Below are 20947 nucleotides of genomic sequence, written 5' to 3' on the forward strand. Positions count from 1 at the left end.
TGGGTGATAGTGGTGGCAGTGAAGGAAGCAAAGAGGGGGTGAGTCATGAGTGAGGAGTGATTGATTGAGTGAATCATTGTGAGTTTTTAAGATTGAGGTTGAGTGGGTGAGTGAACATCATAAACTAAAAGAAAAGGCCACAACGAGACCGCATGAGGAGTGTTTCACTCAAACTCTTGAAAAGAAAAGAAAAGAAAAGAAAAACATAGTTGCAATCATGTTGACAAGACCACCCCTCCACTATTCAACTAACTCCAATCATCCACGACTCTTGCTCCGGTCATTTTCCCCGGATTCCCTTTTTTTACCATTATATTTACTGCTATTCTTTTTCTATTTTCGTATTTCAATTTACACTGATTGGACCATAACCCAATTGTCCATCTAGATATCTAATCTCGTGCCCAGTTGTTACATATACAAGTTCTTATATATGGACTGTGTTGCATGGATACGGGCACTGTATTAATATTGGATATGGGAACGGCCAGGGATACAAGATTTTTCTAAAAAATAAGATACAAGTATGTTAATATATATTTTTTAAAAATATACATGTATAAAAAAGATTTTTTTTTGTAAACATAAATTGTATAAACGATAAAAAAAAATACAAACAAACATAATTTAAAACATAAAAGGAGATTAAAATTGTTTAACATAATAAAAAATGTCTCACAGTAAATAACTATAATTCAAAAATTTTATAAGCATCCCTAAGATATCCTACTTTTTAGTAATATTTGGTCCAGTTTATTTTTTGTTTTTCTTCTTAAAAAAAAAGAGAAGCCGAGTTAAACACTCTTAATGAAAAAACTTTTAAAAATATAAGCATCTTATTTGTTAAGAAGAAATTATTAATGGGAAAAATTCAAGTCTCACATCTACCAAAAATAAAGTCTAAGTTAGGATATATAAGTGAGGGACAACTCTCATCCTTGAGTTAGTTAGTTTTTAGAAATTGAATTAAACCTAAATTCACATCTTCACATTCAAAGCTCCTTTGGAATGACTTTTGTCCAGCTTGTGAGGAGCTTTGCTCACAAAGACTTCATTCACTTCGATTCTCATCTGCCTCTTTTTGTGTATGTATAAAAGCAATCTTCAACCTTCTTAGAGTTGGACCTATTTCAAAATTTAACTAGCACCACATAGGTATTGCATTTTATTCAGGGACTATATTTTGATTTTTGTGCATAACCTGCCATTTTCACTTTCTGTTTTTCCTGTTTCTGCCTTTTAAGCTGGATGCAGATTACTTGGATACGTTGCTGTCAGAGACATTCAGGCTAGATGAAAAATTCTTGTTTGGTCCACAGTTGATTCTTTATCAGAATTACATGGTTTTGTTTTGCATTCAAGGACTCAGTGCACTAAATGGGGACTTATCTTTGTTAAAATCATCCTCATTATATCTAAATGGGTGATTGGAACCATTTTGAGCAGTTCCTGTGTGAATTTTTTTGTCCTAGTTGGATTCTGTTAAATAATGAAATGATTCGGAACGTATATTATCTCTGTTGAGTATTAACTTAATGTTCTTTACCCATTAAAATCAACCTACCTAGTGGTGAGAAGTCTGAATATTTTGTACAAGTTAGTAGCTTTAAACTTCATTCATAGTCACCATATACAAAAATTAAAAATTATGTTATTTACTTGCTGTCTTTTCTAAACTGGTGATTGGTGCCCATAGGGCATTTCCCTTGTACTGTGCTTTTGTCATAGTTGAATTTGGCAGTAACAGTTCAGAATGTTTCCGAAAAAAAAAATGGGGTAGCTCACATGGCACTATAATGATGTGTGAGATATCATAAGCTTCCCACCTTTTCCCATTCTCTTTCCTTCACTGGATCCATGTGGATTCTTTTGCAGCCACAATAATTAAGTGAAGGGTCTGACTTACCTGCCATACATTAATCAGTACTTTCGTTTTTGTTGGTTATGTAGGATTTTCCATCAAATTTAGAAGCCAAAAAGTTGATACAAGAAGTGAAGAATTTGTTTCTTACCTCTTTCAATTTATTCCAAACATGCTTGCATGGTTGCATCCCCTCCCTTCTTTGCTTCATGTTATCAGCATTTAAGAACTTCATGTATGTATAATGGGAGAAGCATAAGTTGCTGCGACGCAAAGTCTGACCATATAAAATTCTAACTAATGGAAGGCTGTGTAATTTTCCTGGTTCTAATGAAATTTTTCAATGCCCATGAAAAATAATTGCGTAGCCAGTATTTTTTTGGTTTGGGGAGGAAGAGATGCCTTGGATTAAGAAGTTCGAGTATCTTGCTGAATTCTCAAAGTTTGTCATTTGATGAATATTTAATTTAATTGGCATTTGTTTTTTTTAGTATATAATGATTGTAACCAGGCTAAAATGGCCTAATAGAAAACACTCAAACCCTTGAATAGTTTGTGGGCCATAGTGGGTTTTCATTGTGATTCCTATGTTTTTATTTTTAGGTGTTAGAGATAGCTGGTCTAGTGGCACGATCCATACATTAATCATAAAGTTTACTTAAATTCCGTTCATTTGCGGGAATAGAGAACGAAAAAATAAAACATGAATAATAAAATAAGACAAAACTGACATTTTTATCTTGTATTTTAATTTAAAGTTCTCATCTTTATTTTCCTCAACCGAACGGTACCTTAACCTAAACATCTAACTTTTAGGCTTGTCCGCACTCTGTAGTTCTATTTTCGGAGTCCAGCAATTAATTTGTTCTATTAAAAGTATTTTTATTGGGCTTGTCCAATAATTCCTGTTAGAGTCCAAAAGATAGGAATAAATCGTGACAAACAATTGATAGAATGAGATAAGGCATTTTACAATTGACCCTACACGTTTACCTTAATATAAAAAGGAAAATGCAATTTAATATTTAAAGTTTTCTTGGGTCAGTTTCAAATAAATCCAACTATTAAATGTGACCTTCTATCCTTAACTCCTTGTAGGATGCAAATGGTGTTGGGCACGCCCAAGTAGCTGCATTACCAAAGGACCCATTGCTGGCCATGGCCATGAAGCTGACAACTGCTAGCCCACTAGCCCCTTTGACTATTTCCTCAAGGTTGCTTGGTTCAATGCTTCAAACTTGATTTCTTTCTAATTATCAACTCATATGGAGTCTTAAGCATATACATTATAATATACAAGTAAAGTTAATTCAAGAAAAAAAAACATTTGTAATATAAATAAAGTTGAAAGATTAACTAGAGCAAAATTAAAATTGAAGAAGTCTATTTTTGCAAATAAAAAAGGTTTAAAGATAGACTGAGATAAAATTAAAATTAATTTAACTGTTTATAAATTAAAATAAAATTTAAGAATAAATTGAAATCAAACTAAAATTTAAAATATCTACTTATAACAAGAATAAAGATCAATAAGGTTGAGTTATTTAATTTTTCATGAAAAAATATACAAGTTTATTCTAATTTTATTTTTAATAAATTTAAATGATGGTTGTTTATGTAACTGACATATTTATGGATATATATACTTAGTTTGGCATATGCCGTTGATTGGTTATCCTTAAAGTAATATTTTTGTAATATTTAATTTAAAGATAGTTACATCACTTACCTCTTAAACTGTTCAATTTTTTTTTTAAAAAAAGAGACTAATGTGGTTATAATTCGAAATTTGAGTTAAACATTTTAATTAAGCAACTATAATGTCTATTTTGGCAAATCTTGTTTTGTGAATAGAATAAAAAACACAGTAAAAAGGAAACATTTTCCTTACTAAATACCATATAAAGTTATTACTATGATAGCTAGTGTTTGAGATTCTAGAATATAAATAATTATATAATAAGTATCTTTTCAAACTAATTAATACTTTTATGAGGTTAAAATTATAAATAATTTATCGAATTTGTTAATTATTTATTGCAAATTAATACAAACTTAGAACATATTCCTCTTACACTAATTAAATTGTTTACATATACAGTTAAATATAATTAGTTTTTTCCTTACCATGCTCTCTTGTTAGCTGCATAAAGGATATGGCAGTTAGGGACAAGAATATCTCCTTTCAATATACTTGTAGAGAAGTCAATTAATGTGCCGATTAGTTGGCTAAAGAAAAAGCTTCTTCTCATGATCTTTGTAAAGTTTGGAATGTCTGTCTTCCTCACGATCAACTATCTTCTTGTTGTTTTGCTGGTACTTTAGACATCTCCTTTGTTAGGCTTTAATTTTGTTTTTGTTGTTATTTTTCCTTCATTGATGAAAAAATATAATTTTTTTATTAACTTTAGGGTATTTTTTTTTAAAATTTCTTATGTGATTATCATAACATAAAGAAAAATATAACATGTACATAGATTTTTTAACTTAAAATTTAACAGCTTGATTTTTTTAAACTAAATTATTAATTTAATATTTTATAAATTCATTTGACATTAGTTCAATCTTCTGAACATTAGTAATACAAATTGCTATTTGTTAATTATTTCTATCGACGACTTGAATTCAAGTCAGTAGTTATAGTGCGGGTTTGGAACCTAATCATCCATAGACGTCTTTATTCTCTCTTCACGTTTAGCAGAGACAACAAAAAATTACTTCAGCATTATTTGGCTTGGTTTTGTTGAAGGATTTATTGGGTAATTAATGTTCCCACAAACAAAAATTATTCACAATTTTAAAAGATAAAAAAAATAATAACAAATATCGTGGTTGAACACCTCTTACCTACTTTCATGAAACGGTCTTAAAAGTAGTTTTTTTATTACAAAAATAATTACAAGAATTTAATTCATCATAAATAGTGTATTACTCTAATCCGAGTATCACATTAATGATTCTAATAAATGATAAGTATAAACACACTTTTCTCTCACACTCTTTGTTTTTCCACTAATTTTTTTCTCTATTTATAGTGAAAATTACGACCAACTATAATAAATAAGTTATCTTGAAAATTAAAACAAAAATGATTTTTAATGCATCCATTCAAATAAGCTTCATCTAGTAAAATATAATTTTTCACTTTATATTTAAGTCACATAAACCTTAATGATAAAAATTCAATTTTAAATATATATACATTTTATCTTTTTGCTTGGAATTTTATAAAATTCACGCGTAGGAGACGAGTGCTCAAATTAATTCAATGATAATAGAGTGATTCAAAGTTGAACCAAATCTCATTATCCTTGCAATGTTAATTCAAACATATATGAATATACACACCAAATAAACAAAATAATATAATGTATTCAAGGAAACTAAGTGGAGGCGACCTACTCAGTATACCTCATAAACAAGGGATGCCTACCCAAAACAAATTACTGAAAAGATGTCTGTAAAGTCCATAAATAGGGACCTAATAGCAACTGTTCATCCTGCAAGAGTTGTCTCATTTCCAAATTTTCACTAGGCTTAGGACCCACCCACGTCTTCAAAAACTTAGTGCTGATAAATAGTGTCTATTTGAATTATATTTGCAACTGATTTAAAATCTTGATTTTTGAAAACTAATTTCAATGTTTTAAGTTTGTTTGCGTATTATTAAGCATTTAACATATAGGGTCTTCTTATTTCTATTTTCCTTTTTGAGAAGAAAGCATTTTTAATTTAAATTCTGTTTATCTTTTGATATCTTTTAAAAAATAAAAATTAAAAATCAATGTTTTTTTCTGATGAAAAGAGAAAGTTGTGGAAAAATAAATCTCTAAAAAATTACCATAATAATTTTCCATAGTTTAAGTAAATACACTCTAAATTGATTAGTTATTCTCTTCAAGAATAGTCTTTGTATGAAATTTTTTCGCGATTACCAACATATTTTTTCCTCTCACATGTATTCTCTTTAGAAGAGAAATGGGGAAGGATCGGGATTGTTTGTTTTAACTTTTAACTTTCATTTCTCTTTACACGTTGGGCCCGATCTATCCAGCCCAAAGCGCAGTTGAGAAGTTGATGGACGGTTATTGCTTTCTGCATCTCTCAGTTGCTTCATGCACTCCCTTTTATTATTTTTAATGACCAATCAAGAATATAAAATTACACAAAATGCACTCCTTTTTTAACTTTTGAAATAACTAATTTGAAAGGTAAAAAAAAAATTATGGAGAAAATGCAGAAAACAACCTGAGAAGTGCAAGAAGTAACAACCTTTGATCGACAAAGTGGAAAACGAGGGAAAATAATAGACTGGCATGCGTATGGCTTTGCATTACTGTATCACGAAAAAATCACAATTGTTTTCTAGAAAGTGGGGAACTCTTTGTCGTTGCTTTGAATTTATTAGGCGCCTCTTTAGAATCTTTGTACTCCACCATCCTTTTTAATATCCCAAGTAAACATATAATTGAGCTTTGCGTTCACTGAATATATATATCTATAATTAACACCGAAGCCGTCTCCTGAAGCTCTTAACTCAAGTTCAAAGTGATTAGCATGCTTTCAAAACGGATAACTATTCTTATCAGACAATTTTTCCTTTGATATTAGCTTTCGGGAATTTCAAGATATCGCTAATTATATGCAAATACGTACCTATTGAACAAAAAAATACTATTATTTTGTAAATCACTTAATAGTTAATCACAAATTTTAGGCTCCATTTGATAGAGTGAAAAGGAAGTGAATTGAAATGAAAATTTTAAATTAAAGTTGAATATAGAAGTGCGAGTCCTACATCATTTTAGTATTTTTTTTCTTCTTTTTTTCTCCACAAACGAGTGCAGCCTTAACGATTTTCAGTAAGTTATATTCATTGTAAATATATGTAACCTTTGTCGTTTTCGTGTTAAAACTCAAAATCCCGAGGGACACATGTTGAAATCAATTATCATGAAATGTGAAATATTATCTTTTATCTCATAGGAACTTGCATCCATGAGATGCAAAAACATCCATTTCAGTCTACGTTTCAAAGCCCTAACTTAAATTTCCATAAATTGCTAAACATATTAGTATAAAACAAAACCACGTTTAAGAAGGACCAAACAAGCACTTAATAAAAGCATTACAGCTTCAACTTCAATGTTCGTTTTTCATTTTACTTTATAGACTTAAGGTTTGTTTGATTTAGTTAAAGAGAGAAGGATCGATCGTGGATTGATGGAAAACAATAAAAATATAAATCCTTTAATCATTTGGAATTGTCTAACAAAGGAAAAAAAAAAAGAATACACGTATGTGGGTCTCATTAAGGGACACCTTTCCTCCAAATTTGAATGAAAAAGGAGGAAAAAGTTATTTTTTTATATATATAGAGACAAAATATCATTTATATCATTATATATATATATATATATATATATATATATATATATATATATATTATTTCATTTTCTATTAACTAAAAAACTACACAACTGAAAAGAAAAAAATCTATCTTTTCTTTTATTTCATCTTACTTTTCTAAATCAAACATACTATTAACCAAAGTCATTCATACTAGTAAAAAAATTACAAAATGAAAACTTCAAAAATAATATTTAACCTCAAAATAACTAAAAGTAGCTTAAATTAAACTAAAAGCAAACTTTTAAGTACAAATAAAAGATAGCTTTTTAACCCATTCAGTGTACGTACGTTTGATTTAGCTTATCTTAAAGTATTAAAGTATTTTTTTAATTTCCTAAAAAAATAAAGAGTATATATCTTTTTAAATTTAGTTGTTGGTAAAGATGAAAATGAAGCAAAATTTGAAGATTAATAAGTGTGGGTGGCAGCCAAACTTTGTGAATTCATTTTCCTCGTTTGTAATTGTAGGGACCCACGTATTAAAGCTGGCCAATGAAAGAAGGTTACGTTGCAGTGAGCGATTTTCTCCAGTGAGAATCTCACTCAGTCACTGAGACAGTGTTCTACACATACGTACGACCTACACTGACACCACCTACTTACATGACTTGACTTCCCACACTTGTTCACTGTTCAGTGTTCACACTTCACACACTCACTTCTTACAGATTCCCACACTCTCTCACCTTCCTTTTTCTTTCTTTTGTTCCTTTCCCCAGCCAGGTCTTTCTTGGAAAAGAAAAAGTCTTTGGGTTTGTGCAGGTACCTTCATGCTCCAATTAATTCCATCTCCCTTTGCTTCCTCTGTCATTTTCATCTGTAATTTCGTATTAACGCACACCTTCAAAGGAAACTTCGTTTTAGTAAATAAATTAACATTAACATTGCCCCTTACAAAACACGCTTAAGTACTAATTAATAAGAAAGCTACATATATACTATATAGGTCGTACTATATATTAGAATTAGATATACATATTTTATTTATTTGCTTAGGATATTGTCCTAAAACTTACTTGCTTGGACCCCAGTAGTTGAGTTGAGGAAGTGATGGAAGCAGTTTACAGGTTGAAACCTCTTTTGGATGTGGTTAGAGTTGGGAACGCTACCACTTCTGAGATGCGTCTTGAATCAACGGCTAATTGTTACCTGCAGCTAGAAGCTCCTCAACCTCAAGAGAATAATAATGTAACCGACTCATCATCAGATATGTCGGATCGGATAATCAAGATCCAGATCGCCAATCACCCTCTTTATCCAGATTTACTCTCTGCATATATTGAATGCCAAAAGGTCATACATAGCTACATACTTTATAGAATTAGTTTTCTTTGCCTAATTATATATATATGAACAATTGAATACCAAATGGTGGAAATTGCTTTGAAAGCTAAGGTTGGAGCACCGCCAGAACTGGCATGCCTTCTTGAAGAAATAGGCCGAGAAAGCCACCGCATGAATGCTCGCCGTGAGATAGGGGAGGGCCCTGAACTTGACCACTTCATGGTATGTATGTTTCTAAATTTCTCTTTTACTTTTTCGGCTACTTATATTTCGCTTTTGTTTCCAAATAATAGCTAGAGATTGAAAGAAAATGGTGAAATCGCAGTGACAGTTTATTTATTATGGTTAAATATATGTGAGTCATCTAGGAATTTACTCTTCTTTTTCCTAAATATAGATATAGTTACATATATGTGAGTCATCTAGGAATTTTTGTGGTGTTTCTGAAAGATTTAAATTGTGGTTGTTGTTACCTGAAAGGAAACATTCTGCCAAGTTCTTCATAGATACAAGGAGGAGTTGTCCAGGCCCTTCAACGAAGCGACTTTGTTTTTGGGTGACATGGAATCACAACTCAGCAACCTTTGTAATGAAACACTAACAAAGTCATCGGATAACAACAACCGCTCCGGTACATACTGTATTTCACGTTTATTCCTTCGTGGTGTATGCCTGCTATATATTATCAGTGACTAGTGAAGTTAGTCTTTATATGAAACTCAGCTTCTAAAAACTAACAAGGAGCTAGCGCAGCTTTTTTCTCAATTACTTAATACTCTATTATATATTTTTTTGGTTTTAGATTAATACTCTGATATATAAATTCTGAACATGACCCCATTATCTTTCTTTGTTATTACTTTTTTTTTTTTTTTTTTTTTCTGAATTCTGACCATAGATGGCCCCTTTTTGTACGCTAAAGATATAGCAGATTCAGAAATATTTAATTTGAGCATCCACCCCCGCTTCTCTCCTATTAAATTTAAGAGTAATTCTATTTATATAATCTTTTAAGCATATGAATATCGATGTGATTTTTTTTCCAGCAATGAATATATTATATTAAATGCACCAGAGTGCTGAAACTATTACAAAAGTGTTTGAAAGGCAGCTAACATGGCTATACAGCATTAACGGTAATTGATGTGATTGAAAGAGATAAAAGAACAAAATTTAATTACTTATTTAACCTCTATGCTTACAAAAATTTTACATTTTACTTCAGACACTTACAAGTAATTCGTTTTAGTTTATACATGCATTACTTTTAAAATTATTTTAGTTTCGGTGTCCAAAATTGTGATGACCAAAATGGATTAGAGAGTGTATATTATAGAGACTGAAACGAGTTAAAAAGTATATGTGTAACAATTAAAAAAATAATTTTTAAATATAGAAATTAAAATATAAAAATTGTATAAGTATAAGGATCAGTATTTAATTAAGAGAAAAGATAATGATGTAAAAAGTTTTATATAAATAGTACATTTATTAAGTTTTGATTTGAGAAAAAGTTTTAGACGAGTTTTATTTAAGACTTTACACAACCCATAGGCATCAATCTAAATAGATAATATCTTCTTAGTGAGACATTAATTTTGGTTCTGGAGATCTTAAGCTAGAATTTCATTTAAGATTAGATATTTAAGGAGTTAGGGAAAATTGCTAAAACAGTCTTCACGAATTAAAAGATTTTAGATTGAGAGACAAGATATCTTGGTGGTTAATTGAAAGTCTTAAAAAGAAAAAAGTAAAAAGTAAGAAACAATATGAAGGGTTTTAATGTCTACATGACACGAGTGCAATAATGTTAGAAATTGGATAAGGTATTGGAAGGTTGAAAATGAGATGAGAAAAGTTGTGAATTGGATACGATAGTTTTTGTGGTATTTTACCGAGATCTAGAAGAAAGAACGAAAAATGCAAGATATATAAGCTGACAAAAAAAAACCCTGTAATGTGAAAGTATTAGAAATTCAAGAAGACAAACAAAATGTAGCTTACTATAGTAGAATTCAATTTGGAGTGGTAAAAGAAACCCTTAAGTTCGAGGTTTATAAGACATGTGTGATGGAGTATGTATTAATTTGAGAATTCTAAGCGCAAACAATAAAGACTTTTCTACAAGGGTATATATTTTTGTGTTACTTAGGGCTGAACCATAGATAGTATTAGATATGTTTCCTTGGGATATAAAAAAAATCTATAAATGCATGCTTTTTACCTATAATAGAATTCTGATTGAGGAAATAAGGCAAGAAGTTAACTCCAAACTTGAGTTTTGGACACAAACATTGAATCAAAGGATTTTTACTTGAGTAGGAATAGATGAAGTATATATGCATTGCAAAGAAAATGATAAAGAAGTTATTTAAGATGTCACTTAAGTTGGGTGATCAAAATGGAAAACAACATTAAGGATTTGTTGTTATTGCAAAGTATTTTCTAAGTTTAAAGAAAAGTTAATTGTATCATACCACAAATAAAATATCAGCAACTATATTTTATAAGGCAGTAAACTTGGGCTTTGAAGGGACCAATAAATGAAAAGGTAGAAATAGTAAAAAAAAATGAATACATGAAAATGGATATATGACTACACATGATAGGACAAAATACACGAGAAAATATTGATGGGATGCTTGTCAAAGAAAAAATATAGGAAATCTATTAAAGTGGTTAGATGTAAAGAAGATTATTAGTTAGATATATTAACAAGAGTATATTACATGGTTGCTAGTCTCCTGGAAAGTAAAAGAATACCAAGAATATTATTAAAAGGAACCTTATGGTGTGATCTATAAGATTGAGTTCGTTATAAAAATATAGTACACAAATTGATTCTAATTTAATTATAAGAAAAACTTAATTCATTTTATTTTGTCATAAGTATTTATAGAGTAGTTTATCCAATACTGGATCCAAGGGTATTATATGATAAATTAGGTGTGAAAATAATTACATTAGATATTCTCTCAATATCAATTGTATCCTAGCGGAGAGTCAGTCCTAAGAAAACATATATAGATCCCTATAGTTAAAAACATATATTGAGAACCATCTTAGTCCAATATTGTCATGATGCTATGAGGAAGTAACAAAAGGAGAAAAAAAATGTTAAAGCCTGACTTTAGCATGTAATAATAATAGGGTTTATAATTTCCCTGTATACGATAGTTACTACAGCTAAACTTTTAGACGTACATGGTCATCTCTTTCACCTCAAGCCTTGCCTTTACTTCAACAATACGTTCTTCTGTACTACATGCCATCCCTGTACTTGAGTTGAGGAAAATAGCAAGTTTGTCTGTATATGTATGAAATTTCCCTCCAATTAATTAAGCTCCTTAATAATTAAAAAAAATAACCTTGGAGCATATACACTGTTCTCGACAAATACTTCGTACTTGTATGTTATGTATGTGTTGTGAATCAGTGGAAATCTAATTTTGTGTTAGCATCCTTTTTGGCATATATATTAGAGTTTCCTTTTGCTTTGTATTTTTGTCAGACGAGGTAGCTAGTGGGGCATCAGAAGAGGAATTAAGTTGTGGGGAGATGGAAGCATTTGAAGATAATGTATCTTCAGTAACTTGTCCAAGTGATCAAAGGCTTAAAGAGATGCTCCTTCGCAAATACAGTGGCCATTTTAGCGGTTTGAGAAAGGAATTTCTGAAACGAAGAAAAAAGGGTAAGCTACCAAAGGATGCAAGGATGGCACTCATGGGCTGGTGGAACACCCATCATAGATGGCCTTATCCTACGGTAATTGCATTTAATATCATGCATAAAGCACACTAATGTAACATATTTATGTCTAAACGAAAATTATGTTCCTCTTTACCTTCAATTAGTCCAGATTAATTTGTGTGCGTGAGCAAATTATTGATCTTCATTTACAGTATTTTCCCCCCTTTTTATCGTACATTAGGACTTATGGTTGTGTGGTAGGATGGGCTCAACTATGCTTGCTACAGAAAATAGGGGTGAAATGAAATGATGAGTTTGGGGACATGGTGTTAGAAAATTTGATAGGAGCCCTTTCAGTACTTTTTCATCTGAACCATGTCTTTATGTTTACTTACGTTTACCTACCAAACTACAAGATGCCTGAAATTTTGTCTACCGGTCGTGTGCACTTGCAAATTAAGTCACTACTCACTACTAGTCTATAATTGAGCAAGCATAGGTACTATTTTAAATAAGAGAAACAATAGTACTTAACCTAATAAATGTAATTATTTATTTGATCACTATATATGTTTATGTTATAGGTCTTAGACTTAGAAATACTCGTTTTAGTTCTTATATAAAAAAATTAATTCATTTTATATTTTCTACGTATAATCTAATTCAGTCTCGACAATTTTGAAAGACCAGGATTAAAACAAATAAAAAAGTATACGTATAAAGATTAAAATGAGTAGTTTTATGTATAGGAACTAAAATGTCAAGGATTTTATAGGCATAGAAATCAAATAAATGATTAAACTATCTACAGCGATGTCTTTTGAAATACTGTTTTTAACATTTTTATAATTGATTGAATGAATTTCTTGTGGTTATAAGGAATAGGAATCGCATGATTTAATTAGTTATTCTCACAAATTGCACTCTATAACAAAGACTAGGTAATTAACATTTCTCTTTAAGCAAAAGACCCAGCCTATTTGTTATCAATGATACAGGAGGAGGAGAAAGTGAAGTTATCAGAAATTACTGGTCTGGATCAAAAGCAGATCAATAATTGGTTCATCAATCAGAGAAAACGGCATTGGAAACCTACCGAGGACATGCGATTTGCCGTCATGGACGGATTAAGAGGCGGCGGTGGCGGCGGCATAGGAGGGCCTATGTTGTTTTAGCTCTGGAAGTGCTCCTCAACGATCTGAACTTGTACCCTTCGTAATTGCAGGAGCAATGTATGTGCATTGCATTCCTGTTACACGTGATATATATACTAAATTTTAGAGACTGAACTGTTGTTTAGCTAATATACTTGTCAAAGTTGTAGTTATAGTAGTGTAATGCGCCATTGTTATGCAGTATTCCTGAATCTTTGATTATATTATAACAATGTCGTGCTGAAGAAAAATAGAAAAAAAGAAAGAAAAGAATGGATCTTCTTCTAGTTAGCTGCTCTTTCATTTTCGCAAAAATTATTACTGAGCTTAGTGATTATTAATTCTTGGGGGATAAATGATTTTACATACAGTACAGTAATGCTACTCTTGATTAAAGTTGGGTAGGGTCTTGGCTACATTTTACAATGTAACGTGAAGCACTAACACAGTAATCTGGCTTAGGTTACCTTATAAATAAATAAAAACACTAACACAGCTAAAACATAAGACGGTAACGGAACGGATAATTTATACTGATAACAAGATCATAAGTATTTTATGGAGATCTTCTTCCCTTGACTTTTTAAAATTAGAGGAACTATAAATGGAAGAAATTTTTTAGAACGATTAAAAATAATTTTTTGGAATTTTAAAGTGAACAAAAATATATTTTATTTTTATAATATTTTTTTTATCAATAAATATTAGTTGTCAATTTTTATAAGCAGAGGGATTTCAAGTCAATCATTCTCTTTTTATCACTAAATCAATCTTATAATTTTTGTTTTGTAATTTTTATCGATGTACCTCCAAATAAATTGAAATGAAGCGAAAAGAATCAAACATTGATCATCATAGATGATGTTGCTGCTTGAGGCACAACCGATTTTGCTATAGTTCCTTCACCCTTTATAAAATCGAGTTGAGTTTGGAGCATTCTTTGCTACAAAATCATTAACTAATTGTATAAAGATACTAATGATCATATAGGATAGATGACTACAAGTTTTTTTTTACACTAAAAGATTTTCATTTGACAATTAAAGACTAACCTTATGTTTGGATGGAGAAATTAAATCAAGTAAAGTATTTCAACTTACATATTAAAATATCTTTTTGTTTAATACATTAACTTGACAGAATTTCAAATTCTCAGCAAAAACAAAAGAATTAAAATTTCTCACTCTGCACAAAATACTAAACGCTCACTCTCCATAGCGCTCTCTCTCTCTCAGCACACCTTGGCGTCTATCAGTTGCTCTATAATCACGATCACCTCAATCGACAAGTAGGTGTGCTGAGAGAGATGAGTGGAGAAGGGGCTTGAGTTGGAGAGGATGTGGGGGAACTTTGGTGGCGGCAACTTACAGTTGTGGGGTCTGATGGGGGTGATTTTCGGCAGCAAAAAGGAAAGGGTTGTAAGGTGGTGGTGGAGGAGAAGGAGAAAGAGGAGTGTGGTGTGGTGTTGTTGTTTTGTGGTGGAGGGGGTTGTTAAGGAAGACGACGGGAGTGTGGTCAGGGACGAAGAGGGGTTCGTCAGCGACAAAGGTGGAGAGGACAAAGTTAGTGAGGCGTAGGGATCGACAGTAATCACAATGAGTCGCGGTCTGGTGGTGACGACCAGCGTACATCGCTTCCTTCATTAGACATCGCTGCTCCTCTGCATTGTGTCCTTGTTTTCCAGCTTTGACACCACTGTTAGTGGAATTTGGGAGAGAAGGGTAAAAGATAGATATAAAAAAATTTGGGGCACCAAGCAAAATAATGATGTGCATTAAATAATTATTTTTTATCATTGACCTCTCTTATGAAATCAGTCTTTTACTGAGTTAATTTTTAATTCTTTTTTTGTAACTTAATTCCTTTACTATGTAAATCTTTCTTTTCTGCAATCACAACCACTTGCTCTACCTTATTTAACTATTTAAAAAATTACTAATATTTATTTTTATTTAATATTAAAATTTTAATTTTTAAATAAATATTTAAAAATAAAAATTTAAATTTCATTGAAATTGAATTAGTTTATCCAAATAAGAAAATTAAAATAAAAAAATTGAATTGTTTCATCAAAACAAAATATTTACACAATAAAAGAAATTTAAATTAAAACAATTAAAATATTGTGTATTTGAATTTCTTAAAAAATTTTAAATCCTCTATTCAAACATAAAGTAAATAGTTCTGATCAACAAAATCCAATTGCTTGCCACGGTGTCAAATTAATTTTGTTTTTTTTTTTATTTGTCATCTTCCTCAACTCTTCCAATTCAAAATCTGAACTCCTTATTTTTTTTCGGCCACCCTCTTTCTTCCTTTCTCACCCCCATTTTTTTTCCAGCTACTCTTCTTTGCCTCACTCTCCGATCTCAAAACTCCACTCCCCCATTTTTTTTTTCAGCCACCTTTCTCTAATCCCATACCCCTATCTTAAAATCTCAACCCCTAATTTTTTTTCTGGTCACCCTCATTTTTTCCACTCCCCATCCCCATCTCAAAACTCCAACCTCCAATTCTTTTTGTCTCCCTCCTTTGTCCTATTTTTCCATTTAAAAGACTAAGTTCCCATTTAATTATGATTTGAAAATAATATTTCTTCAATGGTTGCTATTTATTTATGATTGGTCTTGCTATTTAGATGTTTGAACACCTTTTGCTAGATTTATATGGTCTTAAAAGTGTTGATGGTGATTTAAATATGGTCTTGAACAAAAAGGAAAAAACTATTTGATGGTTGTTTTTGTATGGGCTTCGGTGTTCGGCCCCTCAGTTTAGAAGGGACATGGGATGCAAAAATAGAAAAAAGGATTTCTTTTTAAAAAAAACAAGTAACAGATTTATTAAAAAGTAACAAGTTTATTTTTTTGCAACACTATTGTTTTATTAAAATTGATTTTTATCGTAAACAAATGAAAAGATGAAAAAAATTGAGTAGGATGGGTTGTAGGATAGGTATGGACTTTCGGCCCTGTAGGTTGAAGAAGAGAAGAAGGGAAAATGTTTTATAATATTATTACTACAGTATTTATTATTATTATTTAATTATATTTTTATATATAATTAGAAGAAAAAATAACGGACGATTAAATGTAAAAAAAAGGGCTTCGGCCATGTTAGATCTAACTAGCAGTTTTTTTTTCAATTTTTTTTATTACTTTTTAAAAAAATATTTTTTAATTTAGTAAATACAAAAAGTTTGCTGGAAGGATGTGGTCTTTCGGCCCTTTACAAAAAAAATCCTGTTTTTTTATATATATATTTTATAATACTAGCTTTAATAAATATTTTAAGAACAATATGTAATAAAATAAAATATTTTATAAAATTATTCATATGTATATTTTTTAAAATTATAAAAAACAATAGTCAGTAGATATATATATATATATATATATATATATATATATATATATATATAAAATTAAAATAATAGATATATAATTAATGGTTTTGCAAAAGAAAGAAGACGACTTCTTGTTGGAAAGAGAAAAAGATATTTCAGATTATTTGTGTTTTTTTAAAATAATTAAATTACATAATTATCCTTTAATTTATATTGGTCTAAGGAAAGAAAGAATAATTTTTTTTTCTAATAAAAAAGGTGTTAGATATTAACATACAGTTTTAAATGAATTTATGTTAATACCCCACACACACACACACACATATATATATATATATATATATATATATATATATATATATATATATATATTACATGAAGAATTATTCTATTTTAAATGGTGTCTATTTAATGGCTAGTCATATCATTTCACACGGTATCTAATAAGAGTCCCTTTATTTTAATTTGTTTCTATCATGAATGCCTACATCATTTCAATTTTTATCTACATATGTAAGAACTTATTCTTTGATTTACACGTTTATAACTAATTTGCATAAAACATTATATATCTATTAGAGTGAATCTACACGGCTCTTTAAATGGAACATAGAAAACAACACATCAAATTGAATGATTTTATTTTATTTTTGTTACAAAATTGAATGAACGAACGAATACATGCAACTTTTTATTTTAAATAAAACAAAATAGCTCTTTTAATTTAAATGAAACTATACAATTTTTCGTGTTTTGAAAATATTTCACATATTGACACAACCTTGTCATGTCAAAGGTTGACTATATATGTGTGAAGTAATGAAACATTTACAATAACTTCAAAACTTATATCTGAATCACACATCTAATATCTGGATGCCCTGAGAGGTATATATGTGTTCTTTAAGCATTGACATAAAACATTGCCATCATCTGCAGGCTTGATTTTTTTGTTAAAAGGGGGCCAACAACTGAGAAAATATCATCAAGATTCACCTTTGAAGTATGTCCATATGGACAACTAAACGACCATAGGGTCGTATATTCTAATTCTACTATTTAATAGACCAAACAGATAAAAGGAATCAGTTACAAAAAGAATAACTTTCATAATTGTCTTCTGATAAACTCAAAAGGCATACATGATTAGTACCCAAGAAAAGTTCATTCGGTCCTTCCAATTATGCGGATATCTATTTATTCTTCGTCAATTTTCCTTATAATTAACATTGACATCGTATGCCATCATATAGTATTGGACTAGCAGAATGAATTGAGTAATCTATGAGATTATAAATTCAAATTTCAATCCCCCCAGCATAAAAAAAAATTGTAATCCCAGCCCCCACCCCACCGTACCCCACCCAAAGAAAAAAAAACATTAATTCGTATCTTAATTATGGAATATATATATATATGCCTCGTTAATTAATGATCAGGTACAGTGATGTGAAGATATATATGCTTATATATCGTTTCCTCTCTTAGCTCTTCTCATGTCAAAGTGGTATCTGAAAATGTCATCGTCAGCTTATGTAAGTATTACACCAAAGACAAACTTTGATTGATCAAGTACAGGAAAAAAAAGGCAGATAAGTAGGCATCCTTTAAAAGCAAAGTAATCTTTGATTTGATAGGCAATATCTGCTAATATGCAAGAGAGGAATTGGAGGACTTTCTCTTTTTGAATGATTGCGATTTAGGGGATAATGAAGTAAAAGCGCAACGAAGGCAGCTAGCTCTGTGATATTCAAAAGAGGAAAAATTAGTTAAGAATCTTGTATAATTAAGCACTTGTTTGGTTTAAAGTTAGAAAACAAATTTACAAAGTACACGAATAAGTTGGTGTAGATTTGTTCCAATTTAGTAGTTTGAAGTTTGAACCTTGAAAATATAGTTGCATTAAATAGTTGAAACTGAAGTTTTGTTTTATAGTAATCTTATTCAGTTGAAACAAAATTGTCTCCCATTCAAAAAATTTGCGGTCTTAAAAAAAATTATACTTTCAAATAAAAACACACATTCTAATATAAACATATGATTCAGGTTAATTTACACATACATTTCAGTCACATTCAATGATTCAAATTAAACTAATTCGACTAACCTTTAAATTTAACCCAAACCAAGGAAAAGTTGCTGTTGCTATTCCATGACCATCCTTTTAATGTGATTCAGATATATTAATTTAAATATGCATTTCAATCTCATTTTTTGATTCAAAATTAAGTCAACCAAACTTTAAATCAAGGTAACTCTAAGCTGCTCTTGTTGCAATTCCATGACCATATCCTTTTATGTCAATCACGACGTTACTAGCTTGCTTAACGAGAACAATGAATTGAACATTAGTGAAAAAAGTGTACAGGAAAATGAGGAGAAACCGTAAAAAACATACCATGCTAGCATGCATGCCACTATGGCAATTGCTTGAGGAAGATACGATTTACAACACATAATCGATCTCTTTTCATATTTATTGCAAATTTAATAACAGCACAGTGTAAAACACTTAAGCTTTACTCGATGTGATACAAAACAGTCGGACACAATTAAGTGGAAATATTATGTAAACTACATAATAAGTTGGTACCGCACATGACCCCAATAATAATCTCCCATCTAAAGCATGAGACGGAGTAGAGATAGATAAAAAAAAAAAAGAAGCAATAATTCACAAGAGTTGCTCCTCAACGGCCAATTCCTCAATCATGTTGCCATGGTTGAGAGGGTTGAAGGCTTGAATCTCGGAACACTTGTTAGGTAGGATCATAGAGCCAACAAGGCCTTGCTCAAGAGAGTGATATAATTTACGTGCTATGACAACCGAGTTGATGACCTCATCGGAGGGGTGGAACACAGAGAGAACCTCAAAACCTCGAAAATCACAAGGCTCAACCACAGGGTAGAGAAAAGCCCTTGCCCCATGAGCACTCCTGAGCATAAGAAGTGCCCCAGGGTTCATGTGCTTGCCCAAGTGATCAATGATTCGATTCTTCCCCTCCTTGTCCATGCCCACAAGTGCTGCCAAGTAAACAACCTCGTACTCCTTCAAAGCGTTCGACACTTCCAATATGTCGTTGGTGTGGAAAAACATGCGCTTGGACAAGTCAGGGTCAGAGGAAACCAAGCGCATAGCGTTGGAATTGGCTAAAGGGTCCATGTCATAGTTGTGGAAAGTGGTGGAAGGTAAGTGGTTCGATGCCAACACAATTGAGGTAAGAGGAAGGGGCCCCGAGCCCACGAAGGCAACTTTGGTGGGAACATGGGTGCAGTGTTGGCTAAGGATAGTGAACTCGAGGTGACCAAGTTTGAGGTAGTTAGAATAATAGGGGAAAATATTAAGGTGGTTAAGGGGTTTGTCGTATGAGCCTAGGATGGTTGAGTAGTGGCTCTCTAAGTGTCCCTCGGCTTCACCACATAGTTTTATAAGGTGGGATCGAATGTCTTGAACGGTTTTGTTTAGCTTTGTGACATCGATTGGGCTTGGGGGTATGCATGTCAGGACTAGTTTGGTGAACAGCATGTCGACATTCTTGCAAGGTTTGAGACTCTCGAGGCTTGAGATTTGTTCATAGAGCGAGCACACTTTTTCTATCAACAATTCTTCCTCGCAAACCATGTCGACACTATGAGGTTTATTACTGATATGGTATGGCCAGAGACTCGGTCTCAAGAAAACAAATAGATAGCACACACTTTTCAATGCCCAAAGGAATTGAAGGATATCAATATTTAAGCCCAACTGTGGGGTCCACTCACTTCAGGCTTTGGAATTGCCTTTTTTTTTTATTTATTTTATTGCGGCCAAATATATGTTGCTCTACGATTTTTGTTAACATTATCATTGAGAGTTTATAGGTCTTATAAACAAGAGTTCATAAATTTATAAAATATTGATGATGTAATTTATTTGGTGTTAAAAATACATATATTAAAAAAAAGTGTGAACATTAAAACTATCTAGATTGTAACCTAGTTTCTTACTAACTGAAAATTACTCGCTAGACTCTATCTCCGACAGATTACGTAATTTTTGTTTATTATTTTTATCAGTTGTGTTATTTATACAACAAATTATATAATAATATTTTTTTCTCTATCTTTCTTCGGCATGTCACTCATCACCTTTTATACTTTTCTTTTTTCTTTTATTGTTGTAAAATTTGTTAAACATATAAGAGAGGAAACAAGTTCTAACGA

At 31.0% G+C, this 20947-nt stretch overlaps 2 protein-coding genes and 1 long non-coding RNA gene across 4 annotated transcripts; 1 reads left to right on the forward strand and 2 right to left on the reverse strand.

Annotated features, from left to right (window-relative positions):
- Positions 1-7698: 7698 nt before the first annotated feature.
- On the reverse strand, positions 7699-9169 carry LOC121174143 (uncharacterized). Of its 2 annotated transcripts, XR_005889987.1 has the most exons (4): positions 9031-9169; positions 8639-8850; positions 8290-8543; positions 7699-8114 (listed from the first exon to the last, which is right to left on the reverse strand). It is a non-coding gene; the product is annotated as an uncharacterized lncRNA (long non-coding RNA). The 2 variants fall into 2 exon arrangements; XR_005889986.1 differs by lacking the exon at positions 8639-8850.
- LOC100803095 (homeobox protein knotted-1-like) lies at positions 7895-13699 on the forward strand. The gene is made up of 6 exons (NM_001252819.2): positions 7895-8035; positions 8305-8566; positions 8669-8779; positions 9038-9188; positions 12069-12322; positions 13246-13699. The coding sequence occupies exons 2-6, from the start codon at positions 8324-8326 to the stop codon at positions 13420-13422; spliced, it is 936 nt and encodes a 311-aa protein (NP_001239748.1). The 5' UTR covers positions 7895-8035; positions 8305-8323; the 3' UTR covers positions 13423-13699.
- A 5490-nt stretch (positions 13700-19189) lies between these two features.
- On the reverse strand, positions 19190-20451 carry LOC100803630 (nicotianamine synthase). Its single transcript, XM_003554570.4, has one exon. The coding sequence runs from the start codon at positions 20364-20366 to the stop codon at positions 19419-19421; it is 948 nt and encodes a 315-aa protein (XP_003554618.1). The 5' UTR covers positions 20367-20451; the 3' UTR covers positions 19190-19418.
- Positions 20452-20947: the final 496 nt, after the last annotated feature.

This window comes from Glycine max, chromosome 19 (assembly GCF_000004515.6).
Source record: "Glycine max cultivar Williams 82 chromosome 19, Glycine_max_v4.0, whole genome shotgun sequence".
Taxonomy (NCBI): Eukaryota; Viridiplantae; Streptophyta; class Magnoliopsida; order Fabales; family Fabaceae; genus Glycine; species Glycine max.

What these genes read in the sequence shown, in the direction of transcription:
- LOC100803095 (NM_001252819.2), top strand. Translation starts at nt 8,324, where the DNA reads ATGGAAGCAGTTTACAGGTTGAAACCTCTTTTGGATGTGGTTAGAGTT. An exon ending in CTGAACTTGACCACTTCATG is followed by an intron (nt 8,780 to 9,037) that starts GTATGTATGTTT and finishes GTTACCTGAAAG; the next exon opens with GAAACATTCTGCCAAGTTCT. An exon ending in ATAGATGGCCTTATCCTACG is followed by an intron (nt 12,323 to 13,245) that starts GTAATTGCATTT and finishes TCAATGATACAG; the next exon opens with GAGGAGGAGAAAGTGAAGTT.
- LOC100803630 (XM_003554570.4), bottom strand. Translation starts at nt 20,366, where the DNA reads ATGGTTTGCGAGGAAGAATTGTTGATAGAAAAAGTGTGCTCGCTCTAT.